The following is a 22,170-nucleotide window of genomic DNA, read 5'->3' on the forward strand; positions in this document are numbered from 1 at the left end:
CATTAACAGCAAACCAAAACAAAAAAGCTGACAAGTGAGGCTGAGATAGCAACCTACCACTGAAGCATCTGCTCCAAGAGACTCCTTCCTGCCTATCTCAAATCCATCAGTTCAGAGAATCCCAGCAATAAACTCTTTTACAAAACGATCCGAGAAACCTCACTGATACCAGCATTCACAGTCTGAATTTACATTTTTCTCGTACAGACAAAAAATAAGCAAACTGAATGCATTTTGGACAACTACACACTGCCTTTCAGAGTAAACGTTACTCTGAAGAAATTCACAAAGTTGATCCAGACACCAAAACCTTCTCGGTCGAATTATTTCCATAAATATCTAATACAGCCCAAATATAACTGGAAATAATGAATTACAGCTAAAACACAACGAGGGCAACGTAGGACGGTTCTTTTCAGCAGAGGCCTTCTAACTTCATGAAATCTCACGCTTCCTCACACATCAGACAGATTTGCTCTGGAATCAAACCTCAAGTAGCTGGTCCGCTCCGGTCACTTAACTGACATCAGTAACCAAAGACAAGTTCTTCCCATCGCAAAACCATCAGATTTTAGGATGAAATCCACCTGATTTCTATTATCAGAACCTCACCGAGACAATCACATTTACGTGATGGAATTAAACTTCCTTTTTAGACCGCTTTAAGCCCAAGCAAAAGCCAAAGACGTCGTTCTTGTGAGATTTCTGTCTAGCGTCATGCCGCAACCTGCAGGCTATACCCACGTGTGATTGGCCTTCTCCACCAAAAAACAAGTCCTGAAGTTCCTGGCACATCCTCCGCCCGCATCTCCCTTCCCAGGCAGCAGGTCTGCACGGGAATTCGCGAGGCTGCCGCTGATCTCTCCCATCAGCGGAGCACGGTAGTTTCACCTATGGAAGGGTTGCTGGTGGTGTTGAAAGACAGAGGGAGCGTATCCAAACAAGCAGGCTCCTGAACTTTCTATACCAACAGCTACTCCGTCAAAACACCACTCCCAAGCCCTGCTGCATTTGACAACACCGGGAAAAGGGTAAAATGCGGTACAATAAAAACCAGGGCGCAGCGTGAAGGCAGTGACAGATTGAGACTCCCGTTTCACAAACCCTTTGGAGGACACGCCTGTCCATCACCGTGCACGCTCGCAGCCTGAAAGAGCTGCAGTCATCAATTGTAGGAACAGCTCGCTGCTTGACGTTTGTCACCAAAACGTGGCTATTTCAGGTCAGAGCTGAGAGAGAGACGGGAAAAAAAGGTCGCTATTTGCTGATTAGTCTCGTCTCAAGCACCACGCTGCACGTGCAAACGACAAGAGCTCACACAACCCAAGCATTTACCCGAACCTATACAACTGGAAGCATTTCACACCTTACTGGAGCTGGCCTCCCTCACTCCAGGGTCAAAATTAAGGCTAAGGACAGCTACAGCTCTGTTTATAAAAGGAAACTTGCAAGCCTTCAGCAGTCCTTCAGATTTTGGAATTATTCTCCATCCTGATGAAAATTAGCTCTATTCAAACGCTGCATTTTCCCCAGAAGTAATGTCCCTCATTCTCCCAAGGAACTATTGCCCAAAACCTCATCCTAGGAAGAGATTAGATCCTCTTCCTAACCCAGCACTTGATCAGTATTCCTGCCATCATGACACAAAGCAAGACTTAAAAGCTTCTCTGAAGCCAAACTACGTGGTTATTCTCTTAGACTTTAAAGGCATGCTTGGGTAAACAAAGGATCCAACCTAAATCTCGCGGTTTAAGTTCCGTATTTTTCTAACAGCCGTACAAGATGGAAGCAAGACCCCAATGACCTGTTTCTGCTGCCTGAGCTGTTACATAAGTATTTTCCTAGAAACGCGATGCTCCTGTATTTAAGAGGAGCAGCTTTGTGGTTTTAACAGGCAAGATTTCTACCTAGGAGCAACGAGGCAACAGAGAGCTGTCAAGGGTAATGAGAGGAAAACTACTTATTCCTTCTTCTGCTGCGCTCCTATGACTTGTAGCTGTCCTAATAAAGCACACCGTGTCCCACAAAGCCTAAAACCACCCTAACTTCAGAAAACTGGAGTTGAAGAAGTTCAGCAGTAGGTCTTTATGGGCATTAGGTAACTTTTTGCCCATCTCTTTCTAGAATGCTTTCTTCCATACGAGCACTATTGCTCAAAAACGTTCTAGGCCACACCGCCGGATTAACAACCCCATACTATTTGTGCCATCAACCGATTTGTTTCTCAACCGATTACATACCCTACGATCATCGGATTTTTTTTGACTGCTCCTTTTCACCATCAACAGATGACGGACCAAAGCTCAGCAGCGCACCCAGTCCCCTACACGTGCTTCTAAAGAACAGAATTTCAAGAATTTTTCCTTCCCACTTATACTGCCCATTGCTTGTTTTTATCCAAGGAAAAAAAAAGAGGAAAAACAGCACACAGGACAACAAAACTGACTGCGACAAGTCACATCAAATACACTATGCAAACCGATCAACCTACTGCTGGCCGGTCCTTGCAAGGACGATACAAAATCAGCATCTTTTTACCCTCACCCCATCTCGAGGGCAGGCTGCAGTTATGCACAGAACACCTAAAACTCCTCTGCTTACAGAGCCTTTTTTCGATCTGGAAAAAAGGCTCTGTTTTCCAGCTTCTTTCTGCTGTGCACAACCAAAGAAATAACACTAATTCAGCCGCTACCGTAAAAGGGTTTCTACAGCAAAGTATCTCTGTATAGGATCTTCTGTATTTTCCAGCCACACATTATCCTCGACATCGATCTGCGCTTTTAGGTCTGATCGATCAGGAAAAGGACCCGAACGCCAAAACGCCTGCTTTCCATCGCAGACCACGAGGGCGTTACAGGTGCGGGCAGCCCCAGAGAAGCTCTGGGCTGCTACGGCCTCGTGCTGGACGCTTCCAGGCAGTTCTTCCCCTCGGGTTCGGCCGCGGTGCTGTGCCGGGGGCTCAGCGGGGCCGCGGCACCGGGGCACCACGGGGTTGTACAAGTACAACCGGCAGCACCACCTCTGGTAACAGCGCCGGCGCGATGCGTCTCTACGGAGGGAGGAAATAATGATGGTGATGATCATAAAAAACAAAAAACAAAAACAAAAAACAGGGATTGGACTGAAATAGAGCGAAGGGAAGGGGACTTCTGGGGAGGAAAGGGGAGTGCTGGAGGCTGGGGTCCTGGAGGAGCGGTGCTGGCAGCCTGCAGGACCACGGACACGCCACTCTCTGAGGAGGCTGCGAGCCCTGCAGCCTCCCATCCCTACAGACAGCTCCTTAACCCCAAACCACCCCAAAATCACCTCAAAACCCACCCTGAAACCCTCCTCCGCCAGGCAGCCCGGCTTCCTCCGGCGGCCCCGGGGCCCGCAGCGCTCTGCGGCGCCGCCATGGCGCCCTGCCGGCCTCCGGCCTCCCTCCTCGGGGCCTCAGGGGCCCCCGGCCTCCTTCCTCGGGGCCTCCGGGCTCCCTCCTCGGGGCCTTCAGCCTCCCCCCGGCCGGTACAGCCGTTACAGGGCGGCCCCACCGGCACAGTGGCGCTGGGGTGGGTGTGGCCGCGGTCGCCCCCCCCCCCCCCCCCCCAAACGGCCCCCACAGCCCCCACATGGCCTCCCCCGAGCCCCCCCCCCCCCTCCCCTCCCCCTCACACCGGTCCCCGGCTCTCACCCACGCTCCGGTAGCCCAGGATCGCGATCTTGCGGGACTTGGACGGCGGCATCTTGTCCCCCGGCCGGCCCCGCACCACATCAAGGGCGGCGGCTGCGGCGGCGGCGGAGGCAGGCGGCGAGGAGGAGGAGGAGGAGGAGGAGGAAGGGCGGGAGGCTGTGAGGGGGAGGCTGTGGGGGGGGGGGGAGGCTGGCGCTGAGGGGGGGGGGGGAGAACGCAACGGGGGGGGGAGCCGCCGGGGGGAGGGGGGGAAGCGCGCGCGCGGCACCGGCAACGGCGGCAACGGCGGCGGCCGCCCCACGTGACCGCCCGCCCCGCCCGGCCGCGCGCGTCAGCGCGTCACGGGCCCGCCGCCCGTAAGGGAAAAGGGGGGGGGGGGGGGAACTTGCTGCGTCATCGTGCCGCCAGGCCACGCCCCCTCGGTGGGGGCGGGCGCGTGCGCGGGGCGCTAACGGCCGGCGGCGCGCAACGGTCGCTGAGTTCGCGCGCGGGGCTGAGGCGTTGGGCGCCCTCCTGAGGGGAGGAGGCGGGAGGTGCCCTCAGGAGGCGCCCCCCCCCGCCGGCCAACGGCCCCTTAAAGTGCTTAAAGTTATCCCCCTTTGTTCCAATAGCTCCTTGCTGCTCATCACAGAATCTTTAAGGTTGGAAAAGCCCTCCGAGATCATCATCTGGTCCAACCATCCCCCTACCACCAATGTCACCACCAAACCACGTCCCCAAGCACCACGTCCAACCTCTCCTCGAACACCCCCAGGGACGGTGACGCCACAGTGAGGAAAAGTGTTACCCTTTTTTTATTTGTTAACCTTTTTATCAGGTGAAACTCCAAGCACCGGCAAGCTTCGTACCTCAGAGGGCAGGTCCAGCGCTCACTGGATACTGAATTAAAGAAGGTCTTCGTGAAGAAGCTTTTTCCCTCTGCTGTTACTTATTTTACACACATTCCACATTTTCTTGAAAAACGAACATTCTTGAGTAACAAACAGATTTTCCATGTGCATATTTTCTTTTGGGGAGGTACATCCATATATCTGATGTGCAATTCCACACACTATGTACAACTATACTAAACTGTTACTCTATTATTATTATACTACATTATGTACTAAAGCAACCTAACAGTCAGATGATATTAGGGGAAAACGGTCTTGTCCCTGGTGTCAGCCACTCGTTCTCATGTGCTGGCATTCCTCTGACCTGGTAAGAGGGCAGGGAACTACAGCAAAGAAACTACTTGTATGCAAAAGCCATTTGCTCCTGAAGATCAGATGATCAGGGGCTTACGTTCTTGGTCATGATACTGACAGCTGTGGTGGATGTTGTGTGTGCTCCTCCATGTACAACCTCTCTCCTCTCCACATACTACAGGACAGATCCCCCCTGTTTCATCGCTCTAGAGTACTACACCGTAAGGACTGGTACAATCCTGTCACACAGATGGATCTGGTCAGGTTGGGGAAGAAGAGTAACATGCAGAAACTCCATCTCTGTGAACAGTCACGTTGTTGAAAGCTCTCTGGAGGGGCCGTCCTGCCCGATGCAGATCTCTGTATTCCTCCTTGCCTTGTGTGGTATATCAAAGGACACGAGACCTGCAGTAGCCATAGTGTTCCAGCACCATTGATACTCACTGCCATTGAATCTCTCCGCAGCTGTGCTGTCATCTTTGCACCTGTTCCTTCTCAAATCATGTCATTGTCCAAAGTTTGGGCCATTTACCAAGCCAAGGACTGGAAGAACTGAGGTAGGAGTTACCTTGCAACAATATTAATGGATTTGGAAACACATGAAGTCTCTGGGAGCCGTCCTTTCAACCTCCCTAGCCTTACGTTTCATATGATTTGCCTGTAGAATGTAGGCCCTGTGCTTATCACTCTGCTTGAACCTCATCTACATTTTCAGACACGATATCCAGATCCTTCTGCATGCCCAGAGCAAGGAGTGGTAAGCACCAGTATTTTTTTCATTTCTCAGGGGTTTTTAGCTCCCTTCCTTGACACCTCTCCTTAGCTGCTTGGGTCTTTTCCCTTATTCTTTTTCTCTTATCTCACTCACCTTTGGGCTGTTGTCATTTTGTCTCATTTCTGTTAACTTACACTTGTTCACTCTGTTTTTTATTTAGGAGAACTTAGTACCACAGGTTCTGACCACAGGTTTCCCCGCCTCCCTTCCCCTTTACTGCCTCTAGCTGCAATGGAGTTGTTTCATCTTAGGATAACATCCACGCTTGCTCAGCCCGAGGTGGGGCAGGAACCCAGAACTCACCCTTTGTGGCATCTTTTAAACTTGGGAAAAACCTCCAGCATCCTTTTCTTCCACTGGTTCTTTGGCAGGAAGTGACTAATCCTCATGCCGTGAGGATCTCAAGCGTTTCATTTTGTCTTGACTGGGGCACTCGAAACGGGCAGATGGGGAGCTCTGAGACCAGCTCCGTCCTTTCCCCATACACGAGGACTTGGTGCTGTTGCTGAGTGGCCTTTGAGAACGCTCTGGGATGGTGCCACACAAGCAGCAGCGTAAGCAGAAAGGAGCTGATCTGCATCGTGAGACGGCTGTTGTTTTATTTCTAGTTGGGATAAATGGAAACACTTCCTGGAATGCTCTATTGCAGCGGGAGAGCATAGCTTTAGCTGTGAAGCATACGTCACCATGTCTGATTAGTGCACTGTGCTTTATTTGGGCTGGTACTGCTTATACATTTTGGGCTGAGCAGCTTCACGCGCTCGCTAAGCAGCCCTGCCCTGAAATTCTCTTCCCCTAACAACCTAGACCGGGTGCTCCAGGTGCGATCGCCGCAACGTGCTGAAGCAGCAGCAGCAGCAGCAGCAGCAGCAGCAGCGTGGCTTTCCCTGTGCCCTCCCTCACACCGCTCCAGCTTCGTCATTCCTAGAGCACGTGCCAGTTGTCCTGCAAACGGCAAGGGAGTTCAGAGAGTACTGGGACGTGCAGTGTATGCCACGCGCCCATGCTCCAGGCGTATTCCGAGCTAGTTTAGTACCTCGCTTCGCCAGATACTCCTCCAAATCAAACTCTTGGCACTGGTTTAGTTGACAAGTTATATTAGTTTTATTGTAAATGAGTCATCAACAGGCATGGTCAGTGAACGCAACACATCAGGTATGGTCTATGTTCTAAAAATATATATATCGAAAGGGAGAAGTGCAGGCACAAGTAGAACATGTATATGCAGTGAGATCAGGACCAGATGTGGCTGAGAAAAGGGAACGTGTCTGTCTTTTGTTGCCTGTGTCTGCTTTGCTGCGATGGAGGAAAAACTGCGATGAATTTCATTTAGGAAACAGAAAAATACTGAACTGCTGGGTTCTGACAATACAGAACATCCAAGCCCACGAACACAGTGCTGCTCATATTCCAAACGCAGAACAGCTCCGACTTGTACATTCAGTTCCTATAACAGCAATTACCAATTTAATTACCTGCTCGATCCTCTGGCAAATCAGGACCTTCCTGAGGAATTTTTGAAGTGCTCCCCCTGTTAGCACTGGGCGTGCTTCCGCATGTACAGCATACACTTTACTGCCCACAGAGGTTAGAAAGTACATCTAGTTCAATCCTACACTTGTTCCCGCTCCCTCCTGAATTTTGACAGTGATCACATTTTCCATTATCAGGTTAGAAACACTGGCAAAATGATAGTAAAAAAATAAATTAAGGGACTAATTCACCATTAAGTGGTACCTGCAACTCCAGTCACTGGGGCTACTGGCATCACGGGCTCCTGGCCTCAGCTCTTGGTCCCCAGGGGGCACGGACACGCTCCAGAGATCGACGTGAGGCGAGTGCGTGTCACCTGGTCCTGCCCACTTCAGTGGGAATCAATAAAATTGTCATAAAACAAGCAGGTACTAAAAAAGAGGCTTTCAAAGCTGCACTAAAATTAAGACCTGAAGTTAAGAGCAAATCGCAGTGTCTGCGGAACACTCCTTTTGTGTAACAGACGTGATGTGGATACAAGGGTAGTATTAAATTACTCAGAATGACATTTTCCCCTGCAAATTACCCCTAGTAAATGTTTAATGTGGCAGTATAAGGTGTGAAAGTTCACAGAAACTCCTGAAGCAAGCCAGCTCCTCCTAGCACTGGCTGGAGAGCTCAGTACAACCAGCCTGCTGTACGCGAGGATTAAGCACGCGTGGTTTCACTTCTGCTTGGACCAAAACTGAAAGACTCCAGCTTACCCCACGCTCAACTGAATAATTCTCCTAAGACCATTTCTAACACCTAAACATATCCAGAGTAGGTTAAAACCAGCCTCCCCTCTGCTCCCTTTCAAGACCGAGAAGCACATTAGGATAATTATCTCTTGCAGACATCTCTTGCTGGCAAGGAAACGCACAGGAAAGCACAGAAATCAATCACCTAAACAGAAACTCACTGCAACCTCTACTGCAGCATCACCACGTTGTTGTAAAAAAAAAAGGAGGAGGGGGAATCACTGCTGGAGTCTCAGCCATATAGCACCGACTGCGTCTGTCCGAAAAAGACAATTCTGCAAGAACTTGAGCTTAATGACATTTTATTCATTCATTTCTCTGGCTGAGACCTCTTGTGAGCCACGTGAAAGGGACGAGGCCGACATCAAAGCTTTAGCTGCTCGGTCATTTGAGCGCCGTACATGCTGCTGAGTCATCCCTCCCTTTTCTACCCTCATTTACTTACTCCTTTCCCTTCCTGAAGCTGCAACAAGCATTTTTTCGAGCTCTGTAGTAAACCGATCCGTGTTAAAAAGACATGATTTACTTTTGTTTATGCACCAGCAGAGGTACTTGTGCCAGGACAAGGAGAGCGGCACGGTAAAGACCCTTTTTGCTGGTGCTCTTTTCATACTTACAGTTACATTGCAATCCTACTAAAAATTATAATTCAGAACTGAATTTTAGAAAGGAAAAATAAAAAATCTCTAAGTACAGTTTTTTATCACCGAGGGCGGAAATTCTCTAAATACAGTTTTGCATCACCGACTGCTTTCAATGATTTTGCTAGCCCTGTGTTCACAACACATGAACAGCACTTATAATAACGTTAAAATAAGGAGTCTGTGCATGGTTGTTTGAAAACTGCAAATTCATTCTGGCTTCCTGCATACTGATTTATGCAGACAAGCCCAAAGCTGTCTGGATGGAGCAGGGCCAAAAGACTTTGTGCTAAAAAAATATGTACATGAAAAAAAAAAAAAAGCATTTATCAGTGGCTCAACCCTTCATTTTTAAAAATATCTTAAATACGGGGCTGAAGAAAATGCTCACAGACTGGCACTAGGTGGAGCGAGATGGAGTGATGCATTCGGGCAACTCCCTTACAAGTATCTTGTAGAGAAGGCTGTAATTCAGAGGCGGCATTTACAGGTACTACTGACCACGTATCCTTAACAGCAAGTTCCAATCTACCACACATTTTCCCCTACACATACCCCACAAAGAGCAGGAGCTGCTATTCCTAGCTCCTGTCACTCCATCTCCCCAGCGCAGGCAATGAGAGCAGGGCTGGGGCTGTCTGCGGGGCAGCAACCAGCACCAGACCCCAAAAGGCCAAAGAGAGCTACTTCAACTCAACTGCGGGGAGCACGGTTGGTATTTACCCAGTCAGAAAAGGTGATAGAGAAGACAACGTTCTTCAGTGAGTCAGAAACTGAGGCAAAATTTAAGAGAATGGTTTTCCATTGGGTGCTACAAGAACATTTTTGTACACGTGAAAAAAGCCAGTAGGAAAAAAATCTTCACCCATTCAGTTTCAAAATTTAATTTCTTATAGGAAGCGAGAAGTTCTGACGAAAGGGCTTCTCGTTACTGTTAAAGACCTCACATTTTGTGAGCAAACTGAAACTGGTTAACCTTTTACCTCGATGTTTATACGTGGAAAAATAATAGATCAATTTACTGCCCTTATTCCAGGACCGCATTCTCACAGAGTATTTTCAAGAGCAGTGCTACCTGCGTGACGCCACAACCAACAGCTGTCTTTCAGGTTGAAGGAAAACAAGAATGCCTCCGTCTAGTTTACACTAACCCAAATGCGCGTGCTTTTATACGTGTGAAAAAACGTGGCAAGGACTGCTAAAACCAGACTGATGTTGTAGGGTTTAATTTCTTCCATCTACAATTATAAAAAGCTCAGCTTCAAACTTTACAGTACATTTACATTAGCAAAACCCCGCAGCCTTCCTCACTTCTCAGCTTCTGTACAAGTCATATACAATCACAAGGTTCGGTTTAGTTGTACAACTATCGTTTTACACTTTAATACAGAGGAAAGTATTGTTCTCCGGCACCTCGTTTCCTCCCCGGTGCCCGTGCGTTACAGTACGGAGCACTTTTGATCCGTGCTTCTGGAATCTTCAGCTCAAGTAACGTGGACTGATCAACAGGCCACAGCTTCTGCAACTCCAAGGTTTTAAATAATGAGAAAATCTACCACTTGTTTGTATAACAATCAACAGTTTATTAATGGATATGGTGAAATTTTAGCTATCCACCAAAGATGTGTAAAAAATTGTCATGAAAGTAAAAATAAATAAAGCTGTTTTTAAAATCAGTCTCGTTTTACATCTCGGTTCAGAATGCAACATTTAACACAAAACTGTCATTAAAGTTTTAAAGAAGTCTACTGATCTTCAAATTACAGCTTTTATGACAAGTCTAATGAGAACTGAAACTGATTTGGTTTAGGTTTAAAGACTTTCACATTCAAATACAGTGTCTCGTTTAGCACAATACTTCCTTTGACAGTGATGGGCAACAGTGATGACATATTGCTGTATTTTGACATAAGGCACTATGATATGAATATGCCATACACTTGCCTTATGTCACATATATCCATTGCTGACCAGTGACTTCTGTCAAATACAAAATGAAAAAGTTTCAGAATACAGTGCATTTTAATGAAGGACATCATGTGAAGTCTTCCAGCAAATGTTCTGAAGACGTTTTGAAAGACAAGCCTACATTTTAACATAAGCTTTTGTCATGCTGCTTTGTTTTTTTGCGACATCACTGGGGGGGAAGAGACTCATCATCCATCACTAAGTCCCAATACACATCCTCAACCATCCTGCTCTGTTCTATTGCAGTCACTGTTCTTGAGACATACTTGACCCAGAAACTTTGTTCAAGTTCTCCTACAAACGTTTATACATTCACAGCAGTCATTCACTTTCGTTCTCCTTTTGTTTGGCACCTGTTAACAGAAGGGAAAGCACGTGTGATTTCCTTATGCGTACGGCACTGGGCTCACGGACAAGCACGGCTCATTGTGGATGCTGCAAAATTTGTCTGAACACATTATTGGAATCCTTGTGCTGGACCCATCTATGAAGAACGCACTTCAGGACTGCCAACGTGATCAGAGCAAGGAAGGCCTTGAGCCCACTATTGCTTCTAACTTCATTGCAAAGGTGGATGTTACTAAAACTGGCTTTGAAGCATCGTTACCTTCCCTCTTCCCCATTATTTAAAAGAAGCCCAACCAAAATGTCACGCCACAAACCTGTCCATCTGTTAGAAGCCAAGCTTAAGCATCAAAATAGTCTGAAAAAGTGAGGTCCTACTTGAGAAATAAAAACCCTGTCGGAATTCAGTTTAACTACGCTGTGTTGACTGATTTTTCCTGGCTCAGAGGCAGGTTTTGATTACAGTATGGATCCAAAAGTCCTGTTCAGCATAACCATGTAGCATCTTGCCACTTCTCCAAGCTCTCAGACTAGCCACATGCTGGGCACTGGCTGAATCCTGCGGTGAGCTGGCTTCGGCATCCAGCTCTGGAGAGCAGGAATCTCTTGCCAGCAACCTGGAGTTACTATTTGTAATGTATAATCACCAACACTGAAAACTCCATTAAATACATCCAGTCTTCACATCACAGCTGATTTTTTTTCCCCGGGCGTACACTGGTCTTAATTCCTGCCAATGTATTTTCCTTTCTAGTCAGGGAAGAGAAATGGACACATTTAGGGCATGATTTATCTGGTCGTTCTTACACATCCACCTCAAGAGCTGAATCACACTCTGAACTCCACAGACTAGATCTGTGTTGCAAACATCCTCGCTTCATCAGACAAACCCTAGTGCCTCCTTAAAAAAAAACCCTCCTCACCCCATTTCTTCCAGCAGCACAATCCTGCCCCGTGTTGCTCTGCCTCCTGTACTCTTGCACTAGACTCTTCTGCGTGCTGGCTTGGGGTGCTGCCTGACAAAACTCCACAGCTTCTTTGCTGGCTCAGTTTCCTGTTAGATCAACGAGTTAAAGCAGCTCACAGAGGGATCTGATGAGAGCGGGTGCTGCCACACGCTAAGCAACAGAAGCACCTGACCTAGAGTACGAGAGCAGGGGAACTCCCCTTTTTAATGACAGAGCACCGTTAGATCAGCTCACAGAAACGTATCTTCAGTGTCTGTGCAATTCCCATAAAAAAAGCTCTTGGTTTCTCAAAATCCAGATAAATCTCTTCTGTCTAAACTTCACTTCGTTAACAGTAACTGAAAGTTCCACCATCCTTGTAGGTCAGGCGACATTTCCCTCCAGTCATGAGGGAAATGACCTCCTCTGCCTGGCACTTTCACCCCAACCTTCTCTACATGTCTACCTTAGGAGGGACATCTACCGCTCTCATTCTCCCCCTCCACTCTCCTTCTAGGCAATGAGCCTCTTTGACCCATTAAGCTCATTTAGTTTTTTGTTCTCTTTTGGTTTTTTTTTTTTGAAGTACACATTTGGGTCTGTCTGCTTAGCCTGGTATTTTTGAAAGCAAAAGTTGTAATCCTTAAAACCTTTTCTGTCTTTGTCACAAAGCTGAAAGAGGGCTTAGCTTTAGTTGTGACACTGAAGCCATCTCATTTACACGATCAAAGTGAAGTTACAATTAAGACCATAAAGCAGATCAGTAACTTGGGCAAAACTAAAAAAATACAAATAAAACCCCAAACAACCAGCATGAAGTAGCAGAATGAATTATATCTACTGCTGGATACTCTTGTTAAAAGGAACCTGATCATGTTAGTAACACACTAGGGATTTCTACTGGAATAATTCCGGAAGTCTGGGGCGACGTCCCTGACATAGCTGTGCCAACAGAACCCACAGCAGAGCTAACAGCTGCAGTGCTCCGAGGGGGTGGTTTTGCAGAGCTCGTGGAAAGCACGCTAGGAACAGCTTGCCAGGGTACAGAGATTCCGGGAGGTGGGGAAGGTGCCCTGTTGCAGATGTCTATGCGTGCAACATTCATCCTGCCTTTCCTGTTAGTAATTAAGACCTCTTTTCTAAAAAAGAAAAAAAGAAGACTGACAGTTCAGTATTTTGCCAGCTTTTTCCTGAAGAGAAGTGAAACGTATTGAAAATTATGACCAAACAGTTACAAAATTTTAAAACCAAAATGTGTTATTGTCGTTAAACCAGTTACGACCGGCAAGCTGTGTGCACCGCTGATTGATGGCAAACGTTACAACACAACGTCTGTACTGTACCTGCTGGCGTGAGTACCAAAGCCTGTAGAATGTCAGAAAGGGAGATGATACCCACAATGCTATCTGCTTCATTCACTACCACCAAACGATGAACCTACAGGCAGGGAAAATATTTTGAGATTCTTCTGTTTTAAATTAATAACGAAAGCGAAGAAATGCAAAAAATCCTAAACTAGTAGAAACAGAGAATTTTTGAATCTCACACAGTGATACAAACACGCTGGCCCTGCATAAATGAAAACTAGCATGCATTTAAAAAGCACACAGCTGTCTGACACAACAACAAAATCATATTTGAAATACAAAGGTAAAAGCCAGTATCTAGGTCTTAAAAACACTTCTGCTTTCAGATAACACCAATGCTTTTCCCCAGTTCACAGGCTCTGCCTAGCTTAGCTTGCAATCTCAATGAAATAAAATGAAATCAATTCAGGCTTCCTTCTGAGACATACTTTCTCAACAGAGAGAGTCACAGCACTGAAGCTTGTTGTATCTTGACATGCCAAAACTGTTTCTGGCCTAACTGTTCTCACAGGGCTACACAACCGCAGCTGAATGCCGGATTGGTTACAAAGTCTGGGTTTTGCATGAGGACAGAAGAAGGATTCCATTTACCTACGGAAACCCACTGTAGAGGACAATTTGGAACAAATTTAGATTTAAACTGCATTTTTGAATATCGAGCTTATCCTTACAGCTCTGTCCTATGGGCTACTTTATACTACAAAACTTTTGTTCTAACTGCAGGGTAAGTAGCAGGGTGCTGCTCTATCCTGAGGCTCAGCACCGGGAGCAGGCTTCAGCAGAAAGACCGCTGCAGAACTGGGAGAGTGCCCTAATCTCAGCCCCGGCACCAGGGCCCAGCACAACTGGGCACAGGGCTGGGTAACTAAAAACATCACGGCTGAGCCAGCTCACAAAGAAGCGAACCTAGAAAGGGTGTTTGTCAAGGGGCGAGAGCCTACTCCTGGTTTTCTTCTTATCTAAGCGAATTCTCTCCCTTCTACTTAAAGTCTAAATCATCAAAATGTAATGGCAAAACGTGGAAAGAATTTCTCATTTTTTCACAGAGGTGATAGCAAGAAAGCTGCAGGAGTCTTGATTTAATGGATATGTTAATTTTTGGCTGAGGTCAACCACTTCATTGCCAGGCTGATACAAAAAAAAAAAAAAAAAAAGAGAAGCTCTGATGCATTTGAACAGTCATACCCTCCTGACACAGAGGGGAAACAAAAGGAGTGGCAAAGTGAGAGAAAATATTTTTGCATTTTCTTTTTGATGAAACCACGTTGGCGATATTTCAGATGGGTACATGCACGTACTTCATTTTTCTTCTCAGTGTAATAAATTCAAGAAAAATGGACAATATAATTGTTTCATTCCCAGTAAGATCAAGCATTTGTCTGACAGCTAAAAATAGCATTAATTACTGCCTTACTTGTAGCTTTGACTGACTCATTCTTCCATATAATCTCACTATGTTTAGGCTGAACCAAAGGGTAGGAGTTGTTCTGAAAACCCAAATGTCTAAAGTTTCTTAGAATATTAATAAGATTAGCCACGTTTGGAATCTGTACATCAGCAATGCTAAAATTACTCATTTTCAGGATGAAACTAAGCTGATGCAGGAAGCTGGAAGTAAAAATTGTCTTATGTAGGTTGTAAGGGGTGGAAATTTTCACAAAGTGGAAATTTTACTCATATTAAGTACATGCACAGTTACGGCCCTGAAGATGGAAAAAGAAACTTGTAAAATTGAAGAAGTTAAATCTTCTAGATGGAGTTGATCACACCTCAGAGAGGACTGGTGATACTGATTTTCTTCTGCAGAGAGGCATAACAGGAAGACCTGCATACTCTTTCACCTCCACGTATGAGAATGGAATGTGTAAGAATGTAAAGAATGGAAAAAAAAACCACAGAAATCATTTACAAGAGCAGTTGGTGAATTCTTTGTCACAAGGATTTATTTTCTGGCCTTGTTTCACAATGTTTGTATGAGAGCAGTGTGGGATTCCTATGCATCTATTAAATTTCCTGAACAATGGGCCAAGCAACCCAGCTCTGAGCTGGCATTCAAAGAATTATTTCCCTGCAGAACTTACGGCAGGCTTGGAAAAAAATTGATTCTTCCCAAGAAAAAAACACACACACACACAACCAAACAAACAACAACAACTAAAAAAAATAATCCCCCAAACAAACAAAAAAAACCCCACAAACCCCAAACTCCAAAGCTTTGAACATTCACATTCAACTAATATCGTAAGCCAGCAGCGCAAATAACTAGGCTTTATTACAGACTGTATTTTCCACATCCCTTTAAGCATCTGTGAGTCTATAAATCAAATTGATACCTACGTATGTAGATATGGAAAAAATATTTCCTTGAAGTAACCAAAATAACTTGAAAAGGATAAATTTGCAGTATTTGGTCATACAACTTTTAACTTACCGTAAAGGAAAAAAAAATTATAAGCAAACTCACCTCAGCCTTCACTATTCTATCAACAATGGTCTCCAGTGTTTCCAGCATACTACACTTTACAACACCTTCAAAATACTGAGAACGGTGCTGTAGGGCTTGCGTCACCGTGATATCTAGGTTATTATACGTTTTTTCAGCAGCAAGATTCTGAAAAACAAGGCAAAGAACTCACTACTTAGTAATAAAGTACTCAGTAAAGTAAATATTTTGGCATCAAGTAGACACATTTCTGGGGTAAACTGAGCCTGTTCCAAGTCCCATATTAAACAAACCAGATGCTCTTCAGTTTCAGTTTTCGGGAACAGTCAAGCATGCAATTATGTTAAACACCATATGACAGACTAGATTAATTGATAATACTGTTTTGTGATTATGCAGTAGGCTAATGAAAATCTCCTTACTTCGTTATCTGATATTTGGCTTGATGGCACTCATCCTGCTTTTGCCTCAAGCAGTAGGAAAAGGTGAAGATGGAGTTCTACAGATTTTAGAATACACAGAATACACTTTAAGAATATATAGTTTTTTGTTTGTTTTTCACAGGACAGGCGAGGACACCAACTACTCTGAACATGAGCCATAAAGTAGATGCTACTGGAGATCCAACTAGAGAACAAATTTGGTTTCTTCACCTGTCTTATTTGTGGGCTCAAACTCCCTCTCCTGGACTGTGCTGGCACTGCCATTTAACAATTTTTAAAATATAATTTAATAAGTACTATAGAATAATAAAAAAGAAAGTCCATCCCCAGTAAAAGCAACAGGGTTAAAAGAGTTTGAAAGCTAACATTCCCAACTTGCATTCTAAGAACAGTAGCCTGCTTGGAGCATGAGGACTTTGTCCAGACTAGCAAAAGCTTTCCTTGTAGGAAAGATGCAAAGGAAATACATTTTGTCTTACCTGAGTAAGAAATGAAATTTACTGATGAGACAACACTACTGGAATCATTGAAACAGATACACACAAAGTGTACATAGAGATCTACAGTAAGTAGATGACCCTGACAACTGGAATAGCATTGATGGGGTGCACTTGAAGAATATTGAGGATATATGCACCTAAGATCTTACAGATTTTTTTTGCTGTAGTGTAAGATATCAGCCTGATCTAAATGAAGAGAAAAACCTAGATGTACTAGTCATTCAATCAGAGAATAACTATTAACACTCGTTTGCTTCTAGCGAGAGGCAAAACTCATCCTGTATTACCAGAAGATAGACATGAAGCAATGTTAATGCCAACACGAAAAACCAATTAAGCCTTCCATGAAAAACCATATACCAGTGTGGTCACCTGTGTTCAAGAATTAGGCAAAGTAGAACAGATGAGGAAATAGGAGTGTCCTTCAGGAGACTCCTTGTCAAAATGTCATGCAAGAAGTGCACATTGTGCAGGGTGAATTGAATCTGTCTTAATCAGTTGGTTAACTAAAGCCTAAGGAACAAAGAGTCACAATCGATATATATTAGCAAATTCATTTCTAATTGCTTACTACATACAAAATATATAATAGAATGTGAAAGATATACTTACTATTACATCAAATTTGGAATAAATATCTACAACTTTTCCTAGAAAGAAAAATATATGTTAATAAAGTGTTTCAAATATGAAGTTAGTTTTCTTACATCCTGTTTGCATTTGTTATCTTATAATTACACAGAAAGCAAAGAGACAGGTCAAGAAGGAAAATGGAAAAAAAAAAAAAAAAACAACAACAAAAAATCCACAACCCATGATGAGTTATTTCAGGCTCAACCACCTACATCTTGCATAAATACTTTTTTCAATATGTTATAATATTTTTTAATGTTATATATAGTGTATATGTAGTGTATATATACATGCGTGTTTTCTTTATATATATATATTTGAGGGGAGGGTGGGGAATAAATCATTCGTTTATCTTAACCACGCTCTTGTTACAGAAGACTCGACACACACCTGACTCATCCACAACAGGTAACGCTGATATCCTTCTCTCTACAAATATATTCAAGGCTTTAATGATAGGAGTGTCTGGATGTATGAAGGCAATGTTGTGATAAGTTCCTATTCCAAGTTCATCCAGATTCTTCTTCATAAAGGCAGGCTTTGGCATCTCTGACATCTAGGAAAATCAGAATGAATGTATTTACTGTGCAGTTTTCTGCAAGATGCGCTACAGCTACCAGGTTCCCCTAATGACTGATACATACATTAGGAAATCTGTATTCATTCATCCATCTACAGGCTCCAAATGATTGTTACAGATCATTACAGTAATCTGCTACTAAATTTACATAAAGCTAAAACAAGCTTAGATCTAGAAGCATTACTACTGTTTAAAGAAGCTCTACGTTAAGACTACGTAACTAGGTGTTGAGTTTTTTTTTTGCTTGTCAGTTTATTTTTATAGTACCCCATCACTAAAAGCTTTTGATCCTGAGCTACGTCATTCCCACTGAAACTGAAGATTCTGCATGCTTTGTGCTTATTTTGAACTCCTGGTGCTTTGTTTGGCCTCCTGTCCATTCCTGTGGCCAACGCATCGCACAATGAGTTACAACAGTCTTGTCTCTGAGAGACGATTCATTATTCTATCCATGCAATCAAGGAAGCTTCTGAATCTGAGTAGACCTTTCAGAAAAGGACACCAAAATAGTCAAAAAGTCGAGAAAAGACCCTGGTGTTTAGTTGTTTTTGTTTGTTTTTGTTTTAAATGACTAAAAATAAAGTAGTGTATGGGTACTCCATCAAGCTAACTTCTTTGTTATCAAAAAAAGATACGCAAAGACAAAATGCAGTGCTCAAATATGAAAGATTACAAAGAAGTTTCTGAACTAAGACTTGCATTAACGTTTCAGATGTCTACCTGGGCGTGGGGGGCAGTTAAAGCAAAACATAACTTTAAATACTTACAAAAAGCTGGAGGAACTTCAGGATTCTTTTATGGGTAAGTATATAAAGTGCATTTCCACTGACAGGATCTATAACTGGCAATCTGTGGATTTTGTTTTTGATCAATGAATATACAGCATCAAAAAGGCTGAGGAGAAAAATATTTTTTAAAATGAATTTTAGCCACCAACATGTAACGTTAAGTGATACATATGGAGATTTACAAGCCCACAGAAAGTACACAATTATTTGCATTATCCATAATGTTATAGAAAACAGAAGCTAAGGGATTTCAAACTATCTATAGCGATCTGCTTACAGACATCCTAAAGCAGTAAGAAATTGTGACAGAAAAGTGATTTTCTGTGATGAAGAAATATTTCTACTATCCTTTCTACAAGAGTAAATTGTTTTTCAAATGACTGCTGTCCTCACTGCTGTCTCTTCTGTTCAGAGACAAACAGTGAAAATAATTGTTCTTGCAATTAACGCATTTCAATCCCAAACTTCTGTAACATTTTCTAGGAAGAACATTTTTATGGATAACCGTATGCACGCAATTAAGCCAAAACAATTATCTAATCATTTCACTGAATTATCACCAGGTATTAGCAAGCAGTTATTCTCAAGAGATCTGAAACATTGCTCCAGACTCCATTCCTCTGTATTACAGACTACAATTTAGCAATATTCCAACCTATGCACGTCTATTCTCCTTTAAGTATCACTGATTTTGGTCCTAATAAGACTGTAATAAAAACAGTTTTACTGCCAATTATAATAAATTAGTAAGGAATACATTCAGTAAGAACTTTGCATGTTCTGAGTCCCTTAAAGGGACGAACTATCTCCATTACATACACACGAAGCCAAAATTCCCCATATTGCACTTTAGATTCCACTCCTGAAGTCAGCATTTAACTGTTCCTAAGTGTTGCAGTCTGTCACAAGTCCCTTTCTGGCTCAGGTCTTAAGCTGACTTGCTGTATCCTTTTAAACATATCCTACTGCATCATCTTCATTTTTATACATCTCTTTTTGCACCTTTGAAAGCAATCACTGTTTTGTTCTCATACGATATTCTTTGCAACCATTTATCATTCAAAACACATTCCTTATGACTAAATTGAGTAACTTATTCATGACTTAATAGTAGCAATTCTACTGAGGATATAGCATACCATTACTTCGAGGTAATCACTAATTCCCTTCATTAATTTCCTTAGATTGGATATAAGCAATCCTATTCCAGCAACTGAAAGCAAGAATCAGAACTGCACTCTCCTGTTCCGAGATTAAATAGTACAGAAGTTTTAAAGTGATCAGCTAAAGCTGTCTCTCAAATTACCTTTGGTAAATAAGGTACGATGGCAATTTAAAAAACATTGTTTTAAAATTCCATTGAGACAAAAAGATACCTGCTGAACTAAGGTAATTTAGATTTTAATGAACGCAACCTAGTAGGAAAGCAGAACAAAAATTCAGTGTTGAGATGAAGTTAGTTTATTTCAAGTTAAGCAAAACGAAAGGAAAATCCTACCTTGCATCTGGGGAGATGTTCACTAAAGGTTTAAATGTCTCTTGTAAATAAAGCTCTGTGTATAGAAAAAGAGACCATTATCACTTAATATGAAAACATCAGCATCTTTAAGAAAGCCTTTTATGAATTCCTGAGTACAAAATTAAGTGGACAGAAGAGAAAAAATATATACAGTTTCTTTAGATGTTCTACCTCTTACACACATTCAACCTGTATTGACATTAAAAAGAATTCAAAGTTTTAAAATGAGTAACTGGTTACCACCAGGGGTCACTGCAACAACAGCAAATAATTTTACTTTACCACTTTCCTCTTTTCTGAAGGGGTTTGCCTGCTGCACAGAGGATTTCTGTATGTTATTATATGGCGTACAGCCATTTTTCCCATTCAAGTTTCTCCCTGCATTCAGCACTTCTGGTCACACCCCACCACGTTCTATGAACTTCTAGTCACATCATGCAATTCGCTCAGGTGTGACTTGTTGCTCATCTCAGTTCACTCAGTACCCCCATCATCTGATATTCATTCTGCATCCGGGTTCAGATACGTTCCCATGCCAGATACTCCCATCATCTCTACAGCCACATACAGCCCCTTCCTCTGCTTAATTTTCTTCTCTTAAGAAAGAGTGAGAAGGTACTAATCAGGAAGAAGCAGTACATACAAAGCATAATCACTCTGGTTCACATTGTTTCAGGTAGAAAAAATAAGAAGCAGGAACAAGCAGACAAGCTTTTGCTATTCCTGCTTTCATTAAAAAGTATTGGAGATAAACTAGTTATGTCTATGATTAACTAAGAATCCACTACGCTGAACAATATTAGAACACTTAAAATTAGCAATCAAGTAGTAAATAATCTTACCCCTCCAAGTTTCTATCTTGTGCTCCTCCAATTCATAGATCTGAACCTGCAATAGGTACATGGAAAATTTAACTTGAAAGCAATAATTTTAAGCCCAAAATAATTACCCAGATATGAATAATCTTGTTAATTTCCTCGTATTTCATCGGAGGCGATTTAACTTTTAGAGTAAGAATCCCAGCTAATTAACTGCCCAGTGCACAGCAACATTTCTTGGCAATACAAGACGACAGGGTGCAATCCCGCGCAACGCACAGTGCCATACTGGACCTACCACCTCAGCGGACAGGAGAGATTTTTCCCCTGCCCAGGTCGTGGTCTGGATCTCTGCTGGGCTCAAAGGCACCTCCTCAGTAATTTATCTCACCTTAAACCAATCATGCTGGGTAAACCCTCTGATGATACCTCACACACCTACACAAGTAAAGAGCTTATCCCGATCACTACTTAATGCCAAAAAGAGATTAATTTTACTCTTCCTGGACTACAAACAAGCAGCAGCACTTGGTTTAGTGCTCAGCTCAACCAGAAGAATCACTGTTATATTTTTTTTTCTCCCCAAGTTTACTCTTTTACTGATGTTACATTCTTCAAACGTTTTTGGGAGCTGCATCTCCGCCATGCTGGTACAGGAGAAATGCTGAGAGCATGCAATGCTGCTCATCTAACCTGTGTTCAGCTGGTACAGGGTACCAAACAGGCAAAAACAACAATGTAGTGAAAGTTACTAGTTTTCTGCTGGTTTAGGTTCCTTAGCTGGCTCACAAAAAGGCCAAACAACACTGTACAAAGGATGTGGCAAGTCTCCACCTTTTGATGGCCGTTAGCCTTCAGATAAGCTCAGCAACAACAAAGCACCAACAAAGAGTCTGGTCTTTGATGTTAAAAAACAGAAACAAGTAAACTAAAAAAAAACACACACACAAAAAGGACACAGTCACCAACTTCCTGCTGCTCAGCAGCCATTTCACAAAGGTCTTTGTCAAAAGGTTGTATAACGCCCCTAAGTAGCTCCTTCCACCTTGCTCACAGCTCTCTGAGAACATTTAAGATGTGAAAGCTGCCTTTCTCTCAAGGTATCAAGCTGCAAGCCAGCCACTTACAAGAGCAATGGCACGTGCCACAGCCTAGGCCAAAGCAGCCTGTCCTCTTTTACACTGCTCCTCCCTGTCAGGTACCTCTATAAACATTGCTGAAGCCGAAAAGTTTATAGGTGAGGTGTAGGAGTGTCTACAAAGCCTACTACATT

General features: G+C 43.4%; 2 protein-coding genes across 7 annotated transcripts in view; both read right to left on the bottom strand.

Annotated features, from left to right (window-relative positions):
* Nucleotides 1–4,010, bottom strand: part of RHEB (Ras homolog, mTORC1 binding) — a 40,823-nt gene extending 36,813 nt beyond the window's left edge. The window contains exon 1 of the mRNA XM_040546200.1: nucleotides 3,671–4,010. Coding sequence (XP_040402134.1) covers nucleotides 3,671–3,722 — 52 coding nt within the window. The 5' untranslated portion in view covers nucleotides 3,723–4,010. The remainder of the gene's footprint in view (nucleotides 1–3,670) is intronic.
* Nucleotides 4,011–10,108: 6,098 nt separating this feature from the next.
* PRKAG2 (protein kinase AMP-activated non-catalytic subunit gamma 2) overlaps nucleotides 10,109–22,170 on the bottom strand; it is a 218,302-nt gene continuing 206,240 nt past the window's right edge. For all 6 annotated transcript variants that reach the window (XM_040546201.1, XM_040546202.1, XM_040546203.1 and 3 more), the window contains 8 exons: nucleotides 20,922–20,967; nucleotides 20,059–20,113; nucleotides 18,540–18,666; nucleotides 17,583–17,748; nucleotides 17,172–17,209; nucleotides 15,638–15,784; nucleotides 13,150–13,243; nucleotides 10,109–10,867 (listed from right to left, as the gene is read on the bottom strand). In XM_040546201.1, the coding sequence (XP_040402135.1) occupies nucleotides 10,836–10,867; nucleotides 13,150–13,243; nucleotides 15,638–15,784; nucleotides 17,172–17,209; nucleotides 17,583–17,748; nucleotides 18,540–18,666; nucleotides 20,059–20,113; nucleotides 20,922–20,967 (705 nt within the window). In that variant the 3' untranslated portion in view covers nucleotides 10,109–10,835. The remainder of the gene's footprint in view (nucleotides 10,868–13,149; nucleotides 13,244–15,637; nucleotides 15,785–17,171; nucleotides 17,210–17,582; nucleotides 17,749–18,539; nucleotides 18,667–20,058; nucleotides 20,114–20,921; nucleotides 20,968–22,170) is intronic.

Source organism: Cygnus olor, chromosome 2 (genome assembly GCF_009769625.2).
Source record: "Cygnus olor isolate bCygOlo1 chromosome 2, bCygOlo1.pri.v2, whole genome shotgun sequence".
Classification (NCBI taxonomy): Eukaryota; Metazoa; Chordata; class Aves; order Anseriformes; family Anatidae; genus Cygnus; species Cygnus olor.